Raw genomic sequence first — 15,718 nt, forward strand, 5'->3', positions numbered from 1 at the left:
AGCAACACACCCGCCACGCGTGAAGTCGATTGGATGAACGGTTCTCGACATAATAAAAATGTAAACAGACAGACAGACACATAGAGATTCCTGCCTTTATTACACCGTGTCTACACTGGATGCGAAAAAGCGACCGTTGAAAATCATTTGAAATTTGTGTCAATACGTCATAAATAGAATGCAGCAGCAGTTTTCTGTTGGGAATTTGTCGTGTTGCGACGCGCCACATCCAGTGTAGACAGCATCACTGATTATAATGAGTTCTATATAGTGGTTAAACGGATCGTAGTTGATCCGTGATCCGTATGGACCAAGCCCCACGGTTCGGCACACATGTGATCCGCGGTTTAATTGCAAAATTTTACCATAATAGAGTATAAGTTTATCATTTGTCCGTATTTACACAAGCAAGCAAATTTTAAACAATTCCAGAGAGAAAAGGCGAAAGGGAGAAACCGTAATGTGATCTGAACCATGAGATTTGTGATCTGTTGAACCACTAGTTCTATAGTATTTTGTCGAGCCGCGACGTTCGCGTCCATTGTAGACACGGTGTTAGAGAGAAGAATATGTTCAGCCCCCTCCCTCCAAAGCTTTGAATATTCGGTGTTGATTACAACCGATGCTTCAAAGCTCAAAAAATGGTATTTGGACCAGTCCTACTTATTTACATTTCAAATTTGCACATAACATACCTGTACATACAAAATTGTCTATTTTGTATATTGTGTTTTTGCTATTTTGTACATTGTCTATTTTGTATATTTGTGTATTATTCTTTTTATTATCTGTGTCTTGTCTTGTCACTGTCATTCTGTTGCACTGTGGAGCTTCTGTCACTAAAACAAGTTCCTCGTATGTGTAAACATACCTGGCAATAAAGCTCATTCTGATTCGGATTTTATTTTTTCGGCCGTAAATGTGTTTAATATTTTTGTGTATTTTTCAGTAAATCATTTTGGTTATTCAACCACTATTAGCAGGGTTTATTTAGAAAGGAAAATGAAATAAAACATTTTTGTAAAAAAAGAAAGCATATCAAGGTAGTATACTGAAATCTCAGTACCTTGGAAGTTTGGTCGTATTCGTGAATCATAGGTCATCAACAAGCGGTTCAGTATGTTGCTGGTTGAGTTGGCTGGGACTCTGTCCAAGTCCTCTGCTGATAACTGACTGGCAATGTCAAAACAGACACATACACACTATACTGGCAGTACATCTCTTATCAAAGTCATACTAGGACATAACTTGCCCTGGCAAACAGTCAAAGCCTTCTCAGATTCAAGAACTATTCAACACATCATTCTTTGGAATTAGGGCTGGGCGATATGAGCAAAAATTCATATCTCGGTAGTTTTTGGCTGATTTGCGGTATACGGTATATACCTCGGTATTTTCTACGCTTTTGTATTTGGATTTAAAAAATCTGTATTTTACATATATATAAATATATATTTCACATCCTGCCTAATGCTGTCCAAAGAAACAATGCATATTAAAGGCTATGAAAAAACAAATAAAGTGAATGTAACCATATAGGCATATGTTATGTGCAAAAAAAAAAAAAGTATTAAAATCACATTACTTTCTAACATTGTAACATTACAATCTAAAAACAAAAATAATGCTTTTAAAGCAGAAGTTAAATTCACTAAACTAAAAATAAAAATAATAAAAAAGCACAGACTAATTAAGTAAAAATGCTATTTTGATTACCCCATTAGTCACTTTACAGTTAGTGCTATAATACAAATACACTTACTTGTAGGTTTAAAATTCTACATATGTCACATTTATTGTCCAATTACAAATATTTCAGCAAAATTTATGTTTTAGTGAAAACTATTGCGCTCCTATTTCATCGCTCGTTCAATGGAATCTGTGAAGTTTAGCGGAGAATCGCAAAGCAGAAGGCTTGTGAGTAGTGCATGCACTTCTGACAGCAAAATGGAAATATTTCCATGGCTTTCTAACATTTACAGATGGAGAATATACCTGTGAAATGTAAGTTATGCATTTTAGGAAAACAGCACATCTCAGACACGTTAAACAGCGCGAGTAGCGTCTGTGGCGCGAGAGCCGCTTTAAACTATACGAAACTATAAACTATACTACTTACGAGGTTTTTTTTACAGCCCTTCATATAAAACTTGTCACATGTTTAGAACAAATTGGATTATGCACTTTCTCCACTAGATATTTTTCAGATGCGCTCATATCAAACTACTGTAGGCCTATATCGATATAAACGGTATTGCCTCATACTGTATCATTTATAAAAATATATTGATATATCGTACAAACTCGATATACCACCCAGCCCTATCTGGAATAATGTCTGCTATCAGAAAACACAGTAAAAAGCACAGACACTTACTGATGCTTAGTCATATAGATTTGAACCACTGGCCCTATCTATGGCCTAAGGCCAGTTTAACTGGATCTGTTAGTATGCAACAGAGAGTATTGACAAGGGCACAGCTGGTCCTGGACCAGTGTTAACAGAACCATTGAGTCTGGCAGGCTCCAAAATTTATCGCCAGACTTTCACTCTGCTTAACAGCACTGTAATTCTTCATGACTGACATCCATGCATCCTTGGCAACCTTAAATGATAATGGAATCAGCACACATATGTGTGTAACTGCCTGGGAGACTTACGAGGGACAGATGACTTGCTTGCCCTTTTTCCCCTTCTTGGGTTTGCCTCCTTCTTTGGCAGTGCTCTCTGCAGAGAACTGTACCAACAGCAACAACAAGATCAGCCCTTTGAGAACCATGACTGCACTCCTGCAACGTGACACACAGACACATTAGTCAGCAAAAACACTTTACATCAAGAAACAAAATAAGAATTTGTTTCTACAAACTGTTTGGACTCTCATTCTCATGGCACCCATTCACTGCAGATGATCCAATTGTGAGCAAGTGATGTAATCATCAAACTCACCTACATCTTGGATGGCCTGAGGGTAAGTACATTTTCAGCAAATTTTCATTTTAAGTGAACTCTTCCTTAATTCATTTCATTTGAACAAGTTAATGCTTAACAGACATATAATGATATCACCCGTTATGTGTGATGTACAAAAGATCAATGCATGTTTTTAAAGATGGAAATGTAACAGCATAGCAGGGTTTAAGAGAAAGTGGGGGACAAGACAAATTCAGAAATTTCTCAGAAAGCTAAAAAAAAAAAAAAAACTACTAGGGAAACGTATGGCTTGCATTGCATTATATTTTTCCCACAAATATAGTCACTTATTTTCATATAGGAGACCAAGGCTAGTTGTTGAGCTATTGAACATTTCGACTGTGATTTCCCAGGAAAATAGAAACAGTTCACTGAACACACGTTCACCTGGGGGCAGGCTGTCATAGTTTTTATGGCATTGCTTGTCACAATGAAACATTCAATTGCCCATTATATGCTTTTCAGATAGATAGATAGATAGATAGATTATCCCAATGTATGAATTAGTTTTGAACTACATGCTTGTTGTAATATACATACAGGCAGTGTTGGGCAGTAACAAGTTAGTACTTTTTGCAGTAACTACTTTTGAAGTAACTAGTAGTGTAACTAATTACTAATAAGATTTCAGTAATAATATTAGTTACTTTCCATAAAACAGCTAGTTACTTTGATGCCTCAACCCCTACTGATTTGAAGTCCAACAATCCAATAATTCCTAGATTTATTTTCATAATTTTCACAACTTGCACAGGCACATGAAGTCACCAGTGCAGCAGGCATATGGAATATGAAAAAGCTTACATTCAGCAGATGGAAATATTGCCATTTCATTGATTTTGTCAGGAGAAAAGATGTTCTGAACACTGATGCAAGTTGTGGCATTATGGTAGTTGTGGCATTACTTTACTCTGGCATTACATGGCTTGCCCACCCACAGTGTTGGGCAGTAACAAGTTAGTACTTTTTGCAGTAACTACTTTTTGAAGTAACTAGTAGTGTAACTAATTACTAATAAGATTTCAGTAATATTACAGTTACCATCCATAAAACAGCTTAGTTACTTTTGATGTAGCTACAATTAGCTCAAGCTACACATGACAATTAATGGGTTTAATACAACACTTTTACTTAAACGTTACTATTAATAACTATTGACTGTGATCCAATGTGGATTTTGGTCAAAAGATGAGGCAGACAAATATTGTTAGTAACATTTTAGAAGAATTTTATGGGGAAGATATGCAACTTATGTGGGGCGTGAAAGAAAAGTACTGTAACTAGAAGTAGTGTAACTAATTACTGTTGCCAGAAAGTAATAGTAAATTAATAAAATTACTTTTGAAAGGAGTAACTAGTAATGAGTAATATAGCCCAGTGGTTCTCAAACTTTTTCAGCAGAAGGCCCCCTTGTGTAGGGTGAATCCTTTTGTGCCCCCCCAAAAGAAAACTCATGACGCAGAACATCCCCAAACTTACAATTTACTTAACAATTTTAGATTGTACCAAAAACAAATGAATTTGTACAATGCCAGAACATAAATTATGTTTGTAGCCTTATTTCTCTGATGTTGAATATACAAAATTTGTTAAATTCTTACATTTCATAAAATATAACAGATTGTTATAAAAATTGTCTGAAAAGTGCAACAAAAGTATTGAATACGTGTCCAACATTTTGAAAATGTCCTCACCTGTAGCTCTCCCCTCGAGGTCTTTTGAAAATAAAAATCTTCCATAATTTTACTGTCCCATAAATATCGAACGTACACTAACAACTGTGCAGCGCTGCTAACGTCAGTGCATTCATCAAGCTGAAGCGCAAACTGCTCACACAATCGTAATCTTTCGGTCAGTTGAGATTTCACATCAAAAGAGATGTCTTTGATCCGTCTGCTTACTGTATCGTTGGACAGCGGTATGGATTTAATCTTGTTCGCGGCCTCCTCCCCGACCATCACTCTGCACATATCCACTGCTGCTGGAAATATTAATTCCTCCATGATCGTGTGAGGCTTTTTACATTTGGCTATTCGCAGGGCTGCAAGATACGATGCTTGCTGTGCTTTCTCAGGTATTGTCGTGACGTTAGTCAGTCGTACCTTTTGCTTGATGTATTCTTCTTTCGCATGCTCCGGATGAATTGTTGTGAGATGTCTGTTGAGTTTATATGGTTTCAGCGCTTCAACGGATAAAATCTTCAAGCACAGCGTGCACTGTGGTCTGCCGTCACTATATTCCATAAAGCCATATTTTATGTACGAGTCGTCAAATTTACGCAGTTTCGTTTTTTTCACGCTAGGCTCTTCTGTATTAACCTTCTCAGCTGAGACACTGCATCCTCTATCTAAAAACTTATCCATTTTAAAGAGTCTTAGCATTTATCAGCGTGTTCATGGCTAACCGTTCTGTGCACTAGTAACGTTACATCAACGGAGCGTTTCCGTAGTGTGCTGCGTATAATTGATATTATTTTATTATTTTTTAAATATTTCTATTTTTTTAAATACATCATAGTTTACATAGATTGACAATACTGATTTACAGGTAAAATATTTTTTTAATAATAATTTCCTAATCTAGATTCTAGAATTTCTATGCGGCCCCCCTAGCGCCATCTGGTGGCCCCCAGTTTGAGAACCACTGAATAGCCTATTACATTTTTTGAGTAACTAGCCCAACACTGCATACAGGCCTATATTAAAGTGTTTGGTTTAGATGAGTAATCAGAGAAATGTGATTTTTTTTTTTTTCAGCGGATTAACTTGCACGGATTAATTGTTCACATCAAGACTAGCAATGTGCGCTAGTAAAGTAAATAAACAGTTACACAATTTCATGCCGACTTTAAACTCATTAACACATTCTCTTAGAAAACCCCTGGAACAGCTTGATACTCGCTTGATCAGACCTTATAATGTGCAGATTAATTAGCCTAACGCTAATAAGAGCTCTCGCTCCAGGGGCGGACTGAAAAACACCCGGCACCGAATCCAGCACTAGAGATCCGCAGTGGAAACACGAGACTCACCGCAAAACACTCCCAGACCTCCCGGCGCAGACGTATACAACAAGAAAAATAAAGAGAACACTCGTAATAACTCACTCTGAGAACTTGTGAGATCATGTGGAACCGAAAAACCCGCGTGTCAGTGAGATCATCTCATCTGTACATATTACAGTACAAAGACACGTAGCCTTACCTCATGAAGAAAACACAGCTGATATTAGTGTTCCCCGCTCAAACACGCTTCCAGCAAACACACATGTCTGTCACTGTATGAACATCCACACTCGGGCTCAGTTTCGGTGTGTGTTGGATTGCGCGTGGATGCACCTGTCCCGCTGCAGTGAGGCTGCTGCTGTGCTCTCACGTGATGAAGCACGCGCTGTCCCGCACCGGCGTCACTTTCTCCGCCTGGATCTAACTTACGAAACCTACTGTGCTACTATAGCTTGCCATTAAGTGATTCTGAAGATATAAAGGACCTGTATTATGCAAAATCAAGAGTTGAACAAATTAACTGTTAGCAGCACATAAAAAGCACAAGAGTGAAAGCAGCCCTCTCTGATTATATTAAGCGAGAGATGCTCAAGAAATTCACGAGATGTTAGTGGTTTTGTGAACAGCTCCTCCTCACCTCGATTTGTCCTTTGTGTCACATTAAATCACAGCCCTCTCTCTTAACAGATTTACACTGCGCCCACAGAACTAAATGAGGGCATGGGATGGGCTCGTGTGTGTGTGTGTGTGTGTGTGTGAGAGAGAGAGAAAAAGTGGCAGGAAAGATAAATGATCCCATGTGAGAATGGGAATAAGAAAGAATAAGATTCACACAAACAATATGAAGGTACACTGAGAATAAGATTAATTATATTTAAATATATCATTAATTTATTTAAGATGTATGATACATTTATGTAAAAATGTATATGATATACTGGTAAAACATAAATCATCTTATTCCCTCTCTTTATATAGAAAAATATAAATCTTATTTAAATGTTAAAATATATAATTGATATAGAATAGACTGATTAAATATAATTCAATGTTTTTCATGTATATATCATGTTTCATGTATGTGTGTGTGTGTAAATATGTAATAGATATATGTATTATTGATATATTTATGTATAAACAGGATATACTTATCAAATAATATGAAATCTTATTCTCTCTCATATATATATATATATATATATATATATACACACATATACACACACACGAAGTAATAGCATATCAATTATATATTTATGTATAAACATATGAGGTATAATGACTCTGTGTGTGTGTGTGTATACCAGTCATACATAATTCACCTCTGTCTCTCTCTATATACAGAAAAGAATATTTAAATAACATTTTTTAAATATATATTTAAATATATTATTGATAGATTTATGTATAATAATATAAGATACACTGATCAAATAAAACTAATCTTATTCTCTCTCTCTATACATACATAAAGTAATGACATATAAAACTTTGGGGCATAGGTGTGTGAGAGAACCCAGTACAAATACAGCACAACTGGTAAAAAAAAACAATACAATTGTGTTTCAGAATTTGTGAAGCCATTCTGCTCACAGCGTGGCACAACGCCAGCACACTGCAGAGGAGACACACACAAACTCTCACTCACTCTCGCACACACTAACACGCACACACGCTTCATGATGGTCTTTACGAATTACAAACTTACCTCAGCATTTCAGATGCTGTAAAACACCAGCTTTCACTCCTCTATCACACACACACACAATCTTGTGTCAGATGTGGTAGTTTCACAGGTGAATTATGCTTTGAAGAATACAATTACAGTGAGTGACTATTAGGGCTGTGCAATATATCGAAATATCGCAATATGCTTATCGCTACAGCTTGCAATATTTGGGGCCATGAACAAAAGACAAAGAGAAAATCATTCATTGCTCTTACCTAAATAACTTTTGTAGCTTAAATAAGAATCAGTGCATATTGAATTCAAAGAGGAAATACTAAGCAGTGTTTTATTTTTCCTTTTTATTATTCAGTTCCTAAACTCATGTTAAAATGATTACACTAATGTTAAAATTAAATTTTTATGTAATGCTCAAGTAAAACACTACCGTTCACTTTCAGAAGTTGTTGTAGGGGTGCTTTCTTATCAGAATCAGAATCAGAATGAGATTTATTCACCAGTTTCATTTGAGCATGTGGCACTTTAAGCATTATCGTTTCGCATATTGAATATCGCATTGTTTAATGAGTTATCGCATATCGCATTTTTCTTCAATATCGCACAGCCCTAGTGACTATCATTCTTATAAAAGTGATCATTACACAACATCATCTGCTCAGATAATACAAAACAAGACAGATGCTATGCCAAATATGGGACATGCTTTCATGCCTTCTACACATATACAACACACACACACACACACACACACCATCTGTCCAGGGCTGACAGGAACACAATTCATCTTCTGCTCTGGCAAATTTGACCACTACAAATGAAGAACGGAGCTCACTGTTTGGATGCCATGTCCAAAGACAGAGCAAGGATGTGTATTTTTAATCCACATTATAATATGTATTAAATATGACAACATTTGTGCCCTAAGAGTGTTGACTTGATTTATTGCTTTCACTTGCCATACTCAAAAATACGTCCATAGACCAATCTGTCACACTAACAACACAGAGACAACTAAGCTAATATGTAAGGGCCAATAATACATGTTAAAGGAATAGACTCACCCTCATGTCATTGCAAACCTGTATGGATATCCTTTCTTCTGCAGAACATTAAAAAAGAAATGTTGAGAAATGTCTCAGTATGTTATTTAGTCTATTAATTGGAAGTCAATGGTCACCAAAACTGTTTGGTTACCAACATTCTACAAAATATCTTTATTTGTGTTACACAGGAGAAGGGAAGTCATACTAGATTTGAAATGACATGAGGGTGAGTAAATGATGAACTATCCCTTCAAAGCACAAACTTGAATCTCAAAGCAAATACACCAGCAAATAAATCAGGTTTCACAAACTCCACTAATTACAATGACACTATTTTAGTCCATTAAAGCTTATTCAAAATGCAGAACATTTGGCCTAAATCTCAAAAGCAGTAAGGTGAAGATAAACTTAAAAAAAAAAGCAAGAGTCACTGACTTTAAATCTCTGTTTTACAAAATTTAAGGCCACATGTAAGGTGAACGGACAGTCCAGCTCAACATAAATCTCAGCACTTGGGTGGTTAGATTAACTGTCTTTCTCCTTTCATTAGCTCACACTGCAGTGCAGAACTCTTGTGGCCAAGCTATAAAACAGCAGCACAAATCACTCGGACTAAAGCTGATTTGTAATTTTCTTCTTTACCGGTTTAATGTGCAAGACAACAATCATAGGTTGATGTCCCCCAAAAGTATAAATGCTGTGGCTGCATTTTTTCAACATTGCTTTTTGAGTTTGAGCCACCCGACATAGCAACATTGACTTAGCCAATGAGTTTGGGGCAGGGCTACCTGTTTCTTTGACCAATGACAGATGGAGGAGGGTTTGGGAGAATTTCATGTTTTCATTATTATAAATGTTGGTAGTTGCCCCTGTAAGTATAGCCCACCTCACCTAGTTACTATACAGACATGTACAAACAATTACAATGTACAAAAAAGCTCATACATATTTTATTTTTTATTCTGTATTTTAAGATTAATATAACATGATTGCAAATTGCTACAATATTGATAAATAAATAAAAAATATTTTTTGCATTTTCAATAAAAGAATATCAGTCCTGGCCTCTCAAAATCCTGTAAACAGGAAAAATCTGAAAACAGGAAACATAAGGGGCACAGTTACACAAATCATCCATTTTAGTTTTGTCCACAAAAACAATCATGAAACAATGAGTATTAAACACTGAATTTCCATATCAGTAAGCAATAAAATACGGGAGGCTGTTTTTTTTTAACAAATTACAGTTGTGTAAATATACACAACTAAAGAACACAACAGTTACTGCATAAAAATATTAAGGACAAATATTAAATATTAAAAGCTTTTTAATCAAAAATATTTTATTATGCAAAAATAAGTGTTATAAAGTGTAATCTCTGACATATACTGTAAAAAAAAAAAAAGGACTGTCGAAATTATGTAAAATAAATAAGAAATACGTAAAGGGAAATGGCTATCTTTCTTTCTTCATAAAAGAAGGTATCTTGAGAAATGTCTCAAGTGTTTTTGTTTTTTTTTCGGTACATTTTGGGGTAAACTATTACTTGAAAATTGAATGTTAAAATAAATTCCATGTAAAAAAATTTAATTGTTCATTTAAGTACTAAAACTTTATGCAGATCACGCAAAATGCAAAACAGGTGCATTTCATTAGATTCAGAGTTTCATTAGTGGTCTCAGATTTTGGCCCTCATTTGGTCTGAGTAAAAGAAGCAAGAGATTTTTCTCATTACCCTTTCATTTCTCTTTTCTTGCTCTCTGGATTTCAGCGCTCCAGTTGGTCCTGCTGCAGATATCTGGAGCAGTCTGAAACTTTTTTCACCTCACTGATATTTAAAGTCTCAGAGCACATGGGGCAAACCGACTCAGTCTCTAAGAGCCTGAAACAAACACATACAAATACAGAAAATCAATGGATGGATGGGTGGGTGACTAGATAGGTAGATGGACCATGGATGTATGAGACTTACTGAGTGAACTGCGAATAGAAAGCAGGGAAATCACAGTGTGGGCAGACACACCAGTCCTCCTTGACCAAGTGATGACCCTGAAAATAATGACACACACATCTATCAGTCAAACTGTGTAACTGTGTGCGCCTGCATATACACACCAAAAGGTCAAGTCAAGTTTATTGTCATTCCTCTCATTACAGTCACAGACAAGTCAAGAATGAAATATATATAGCACCTAGAGAGGAAGTTAAAATAGGGCCTGGGTTTCTGGCAGTTCATTATGACGTTTACACTGTGGAACTGAAGCTGTAGGTCACTCCCTCGGAGCAAGATCTGCTTGTGTTCAGGCAGTGCAGTGATGCAGTAGATTAAGTTGTCTGTACTCACTGTGGCGATACAGTAGGGCAGATTGTTTTTGCAGCCGGGACAGAGCAGCTCACAGTCAGGCAGGCTGAAGCCGCAGTAGGGACAGGGTGAGCTATCCTCCTCCACCTCAGAAGTATCTGGATGCAAAACAGAAAAAAGTCAATGATTGGGTCACGGCAATAGGAGCAAATTCAATTTAAAATATTTGTGCTACTTTTGTACAATTTCAGTGCAATTTTGTTTACTTACCATCTGCAATCCAGTTTGAACCTTTGGTTCTAAATAAGGGGGTCAAGGCCCACAAGAGGGACATGAGATTACTAACAAATTAAAATTAAAATAATCTAAAAAAATATATTTAATTTTTTGAAGCACCAGGTTTGGGAAGTGAAATAGAATTTTGAGACATTGACACAGCTTTTTGGAAAAAAGAAAAAGAAAAAAAAAAAAAAAGGTGGAAAGAGGGGTGATTTATATATAAGCCTGTTTTCGCCACTGAATACAAAATAAAAAAGGTAATTGCGACTTTTTATCTCACAATTCTGACTTTTTTCTCGCAATTGCAAGTTTAAATAATTCAGATTTTTTTTCCTCAGAATTGCACTACGATAAAAACGTGCAATTCGAACTTTTTTTCTTAGTTTGTATCTCGCTTGTCTCGCGTAGCCAGACCTTTAGACTGACGGCAGGTCTGGGAATCTTGGCCGCTTTGAATGGCCAAGGCCCGCCCAAGAGGCTATATATCCGACAGGTAGAGCAACCAATCATGTTTCGTTTTGTGCCGCGTCATGTTTATTAGCGTGGAAATATCACCACAATAACAGACTGGTGTGTAAAACTCTTGGACATATTTTAAAGGTTCTATGCCGTGAACTTTACATTTTTCACATACTTTTGAAAATCCAGCGTTTATAGTTGATCCTGATATATTTAGTTGATCCAGATATAAACTCGCAATTCTGAGAAAAAGTTACAATTGCGAGTTTATATCTCACAGTTCTGACTTTATAACATGCAATTGCGTGTTTATATAACAATTCTAAGAAAAAAGTCCGAATTGCGAGTTTGTATCATGCAACTCTGAGAAAAAGTCAGAATTGCGAGATGTAAACTCAGTTGCGCTAAAAAAGTAAATATTAAAATATTTGAATATTGCTGTGGACAATGGGGGGGGGCAAAAGTCAAAAAGGTCAAGAACCACTGGTTTAAACAGAACCTAAATGCACTGAAATAGCATTGTGCTAAAACAAAACAGACAGTGTGTGCAAATAAACTACGCTATTAATTGGAGCATTTAATTCTTATTATATTTCCCTTGTGTGTCTTACCGGACCATGGCCTCTATCTTCTTCTTGTATTTGAGATCAATCTTGTTACGATACTCTGGTCTCATCAGCATAGAGGCAAAACTGAAGGCAGAGTTCCTTAGTCCAGCACGATGACATTCAATAACCGCTGATGTGAGGATGGGGACAATGTCTGTAGGCCATAAACACACACACACCACTTTATGCTACATTATGAGCGCCTCCAAAGTTAGTTACAAAAGGCATAATGCTCAGGGAGACCACAAAGACTATGAAGGAGATGCCTCAATACACTGAATAAACTAATTTTGTGTGGAAACAGCTCACTCATCACTGTCGTAAAACTCTTAAAGTGTTTCAGTGATGTCAGGGTCATTATATAATTAGCTTACAAGGCACAAGAGATCCAAGTAATCTATTATTGACTGTTAAACCAGTGATATAGACGCAGAGATTGTCATCTCCTCTCTATATAAGAGTGGACTAGTCTAGTGGATTTGACAGCCATAACAGTACTGAAGTATGTACTGTATGTGTGTGTGTGGGTAGGTGTACAAAAGAGGCTCACGGGATGGGAATTTGCTGATGTTATTGGACACACGGATAAGCATTCGTGCACCCTTTAAATGATCTCCTCTTTTAACATTGATCTGAAAAAAGAATGAAAAAAACTTTACAGAACAGTGAATATCTTATGAGTACATGCTCATCAAATCACTGGACAAACTGAGAAGAAAGAACATTCATGTTTGTTCATCTGGTTTTCTTCATTAAATAAATATGAAATATAAATAATAAACTGGGGCCGCAAAAATAATTTGAACACTTAGTCACTTAAACTACACTTAAATGTATCTTTAAAATATTAGATACAAAACATCAAATCAAGTGATGAACAACCAACCGCTATCTAGGTGATTTTTTTGTGAAGTTAGTTTCCCCTCAAGTTCACACACGTGTCTTTGCAGAGTAACCACAGGTGTATTTCATCACATTGATATTTGACAACTAGAAGGTGTCATAATACTTTTACGTATTATTACAATTTAAAATAACTGTTCTCTTTTAATATGTTTTAAAAATACTTTATTCCTGTGATGGTAAAGCTGATTTTTCAGCAGCCATTACTCCATTACTTAAGTATCACATCATGATCCTTCAAGTAATCATTCTAGTATGTTGATTTGGTGCTAAAATGTTTTTATTATTATTTTGCTCATCTATTTCTTCAATTTCAACATTATTTGCTATTAGCAATGCTGAAAAGAGTTGTGCTGATTAATATTTTTGTGGAAACCATGATAAAGAAAGAGCCAAAGAACCACATTTATTCGAAATAGACATTCATTCTTACCTTTTAAGAATAATTGTAAAAAAAAATTGACCAACACCAAACCTTTGAGCGGTAGTAATATGACACTTGGTTTGATATTTTGTAATATAATACAAAAACCTTCATTCATTTTTATCATAATTTTTTTTTCTATTTTTCTGCAAATGTGAGAATGTGTGTTTCCCACCTTCACCAGTATGTAGCTGTGCAGGATCATCAGGTTTGTGGCCATCTCTGCTGGGATTTTAATGTGCTGTGTCTGAAGCTCAGCGTACATGCTGAACAAAACATCATGGGCATTCCTGTAGTTTCCTACAACACATAATACACACACAAACATAGGCCGGGAATTCCCTAAGAATGTATTATCTTCTTATTTTCACACTTTTGAGTCTGCATTGGCGCAACATGCTCCCAAAAATGTGCACTTAACACAATAACAGTGAATGACAATCTGTTTAGTAAACTCACTCCATAGACCTACACTACATGGATAACCAAAAACACTGAAATCAGACCTGCAGATTGCTCCTCTCTGGCAATAATAATAGCAGTTCTTGCTGCCTCTCTGTACTGCTTGAGAGCCATGTACAACCGGAACAGATATTTTGCATCCTAGGAAAGAGCAGAACCAACAAACATTATCTACCCTTTTTCTGATAACACACTTCTGATGCTATATGCTATATATATATATATATATATATATGATGCAACCAAATAAGGTAGACCACCTTATACAAATGATTTGCTCTGAATCAAACTATTTTTTTACCTAAACAGTTCAAATAACTACAAAACAAACACACACAGTCAGAATTTTAAGTAATAAAGCAGAGGAATTGAAACACAAACACAATTTCACATTGCACACAGACACACACACACAGAAGTGCCTTCTGCTGGGTCACCACAAAGAGAAATATCAGCAGATGCAATGAGCTACTCACGGCAAGAGACTACACACATGCAGTGACACGCAAGAGAGAGAGGATGAGTGAGAGATGATGAGTGTACGGACAAAAGGAACCAATCAGATAATGAGTGCAACAACGTATTTACAGTACATAATTGCAAATTACAATAGATGCTTGTTTTAAATGCAAACACTTAAAGGGTCCAGTGCCCAGATTTTCTAAAGAGGACCCACACATTTACAAAAGAAAAAGAAAAACCTGATAAAATCATAAAGTAAATGGCAATGTTAGAGCTGCTTGGAGCCACTAGATAGCCCTCATGTGTCTAATTTAATCAAATATTAAAAGAATCCTATCCAGTAAAAGTCTTCGAGCCATAAATGGTGATGAACCCAGCAGGGTCATGGAACAAACAAGAAATAAGCATTTATGGACTCCAAATTCAGATGTTGTGTTCAGCTATAGTAACACAACTATGTATATTAATATTTTTTTGTGGTCTATACCAATGCGGCAAGTTGCACTACTGTTCAAAAGTTTTGGGGTCAGTAAGATTTTAAAAATATTTTTAAAAGTCTCTTTAAAAGTTTCCCTCACCATTGCTATATTTACGTGATCAAAACTACAGTACAAACAGTAATAATTTGAAATATTATTAAATTTATTCCTATGATGCTGAATAAGCAGCCATTACTGCAGTCTACAATGTCACATGATCCTTAATATGCTGATATATATATATATTTTTTTTTGTGGAAACCATGATACACATTTTTTTCATGAATTTTTAATAATCAAAGTTCACAAAAACAGCATGTAACAATGTAGAAGCCTATAATGCCATTTTTGATCAATTTATTGCTTCTTGCTATATAAAATAATCTTTTTTTGTAATTATTTTTTAATCAAACTAAAATGAACTAAAATTAATGTATTAAATGCCATAAAATTCCCATCTTAAGTTAATTTTTGATTTAATTCCAGATGATGCAGTGAACTAACATCAACAAACTAATAAATTCTGTGAAAATATATTGTTCATTGTTAGTTCATGTTAGTTAATGCATTTACTAATGTTAACAAATGAGACCTTATTATAAAGTGTTACCAAAACCTTTAAAGATTTACA

General features: G+C 35.6%; 2 protein-coding genes across 2 annotated transcripts in view; both read right to left on the reverse strand.

Annotated features, from left to right (window-relative positions):
* The window catches only part of LOC107709430 (glycine receptor subunit beta-like), a 37,100-nt gene extending 30,488 nt beyond the window's left edge, over positions 1–6,612 (reverse strand). Inside the window, exons 1-3 of the mRNA XM_016513904.1 lie at positions 6,178–6,612; positions 2,662–2,790; positions 1,067–1,173 (exon numbers count right to left, since the gene is read on the reverse strand). Coding sequence (XP_016369390.1) covers positions 1,067–1,173; positions 2,662–2,790; positions 6,178–6,182 — 241 coding nt within the window. The 5' untranslated portion in view covers positions 6,183–6,612. The remainder of the gene's footprint in view (positions 1–1,066; positions 1,174–2,661; positions 2,791–6,177) is intronic.
* A 2,997-nt stretch (positions 6,613–9,609) lies between these two features.
* Positions 9,610–15,718, reverse strand: part of LOC107709431 (WD repeat-containing protein 19-like) — a 21,389-nt gene continuing 15,280 nt past the window's right edge. The window contains 9 exon segments of the mRNA XM_016513905.1: positions 9,610–9,801; positions 10,445–10,591; positions 10,682–10,758; positions 11,054–11,177; positions 12,361–12,511; positions 12,908–12,989; positions 13,860–13,984; positions 14,191–14,287; positions 14,623–14,631. Coding sequence (XP_016369391.1) covers positions 10,477–10,591; positions 10,682–10,758; positions 11,054–11,177; positions 12,361–12,511; positions 12,908–12,989; positions 13,860–13,984; positions 14,191–14,287; positions 14,623–14,631 — 780 coding nt within the window. The 3' untranslated portion in view covers positions 9,610–9,801; positions 10,445–10,476.

Source organism: Sinocyclocheilus rhinocerous, unplaced genomic scaffold (assembly GCF_001515625.1).
Source record: "Sinocyclocheilus rhinocerous isolate Xijiao unplaced genomic scaffold, SAMN03320098_v1.1 scaffold1648, whole genome shotgun sequence".
NCBI classification, from domain to species: Eukaryota; Metazoa; Chordata; class Actinopteri; order Cypriniformes; family Cyprinidae; genus Sinocyclocheilus; species Sinocyclocheilus rhinocerous.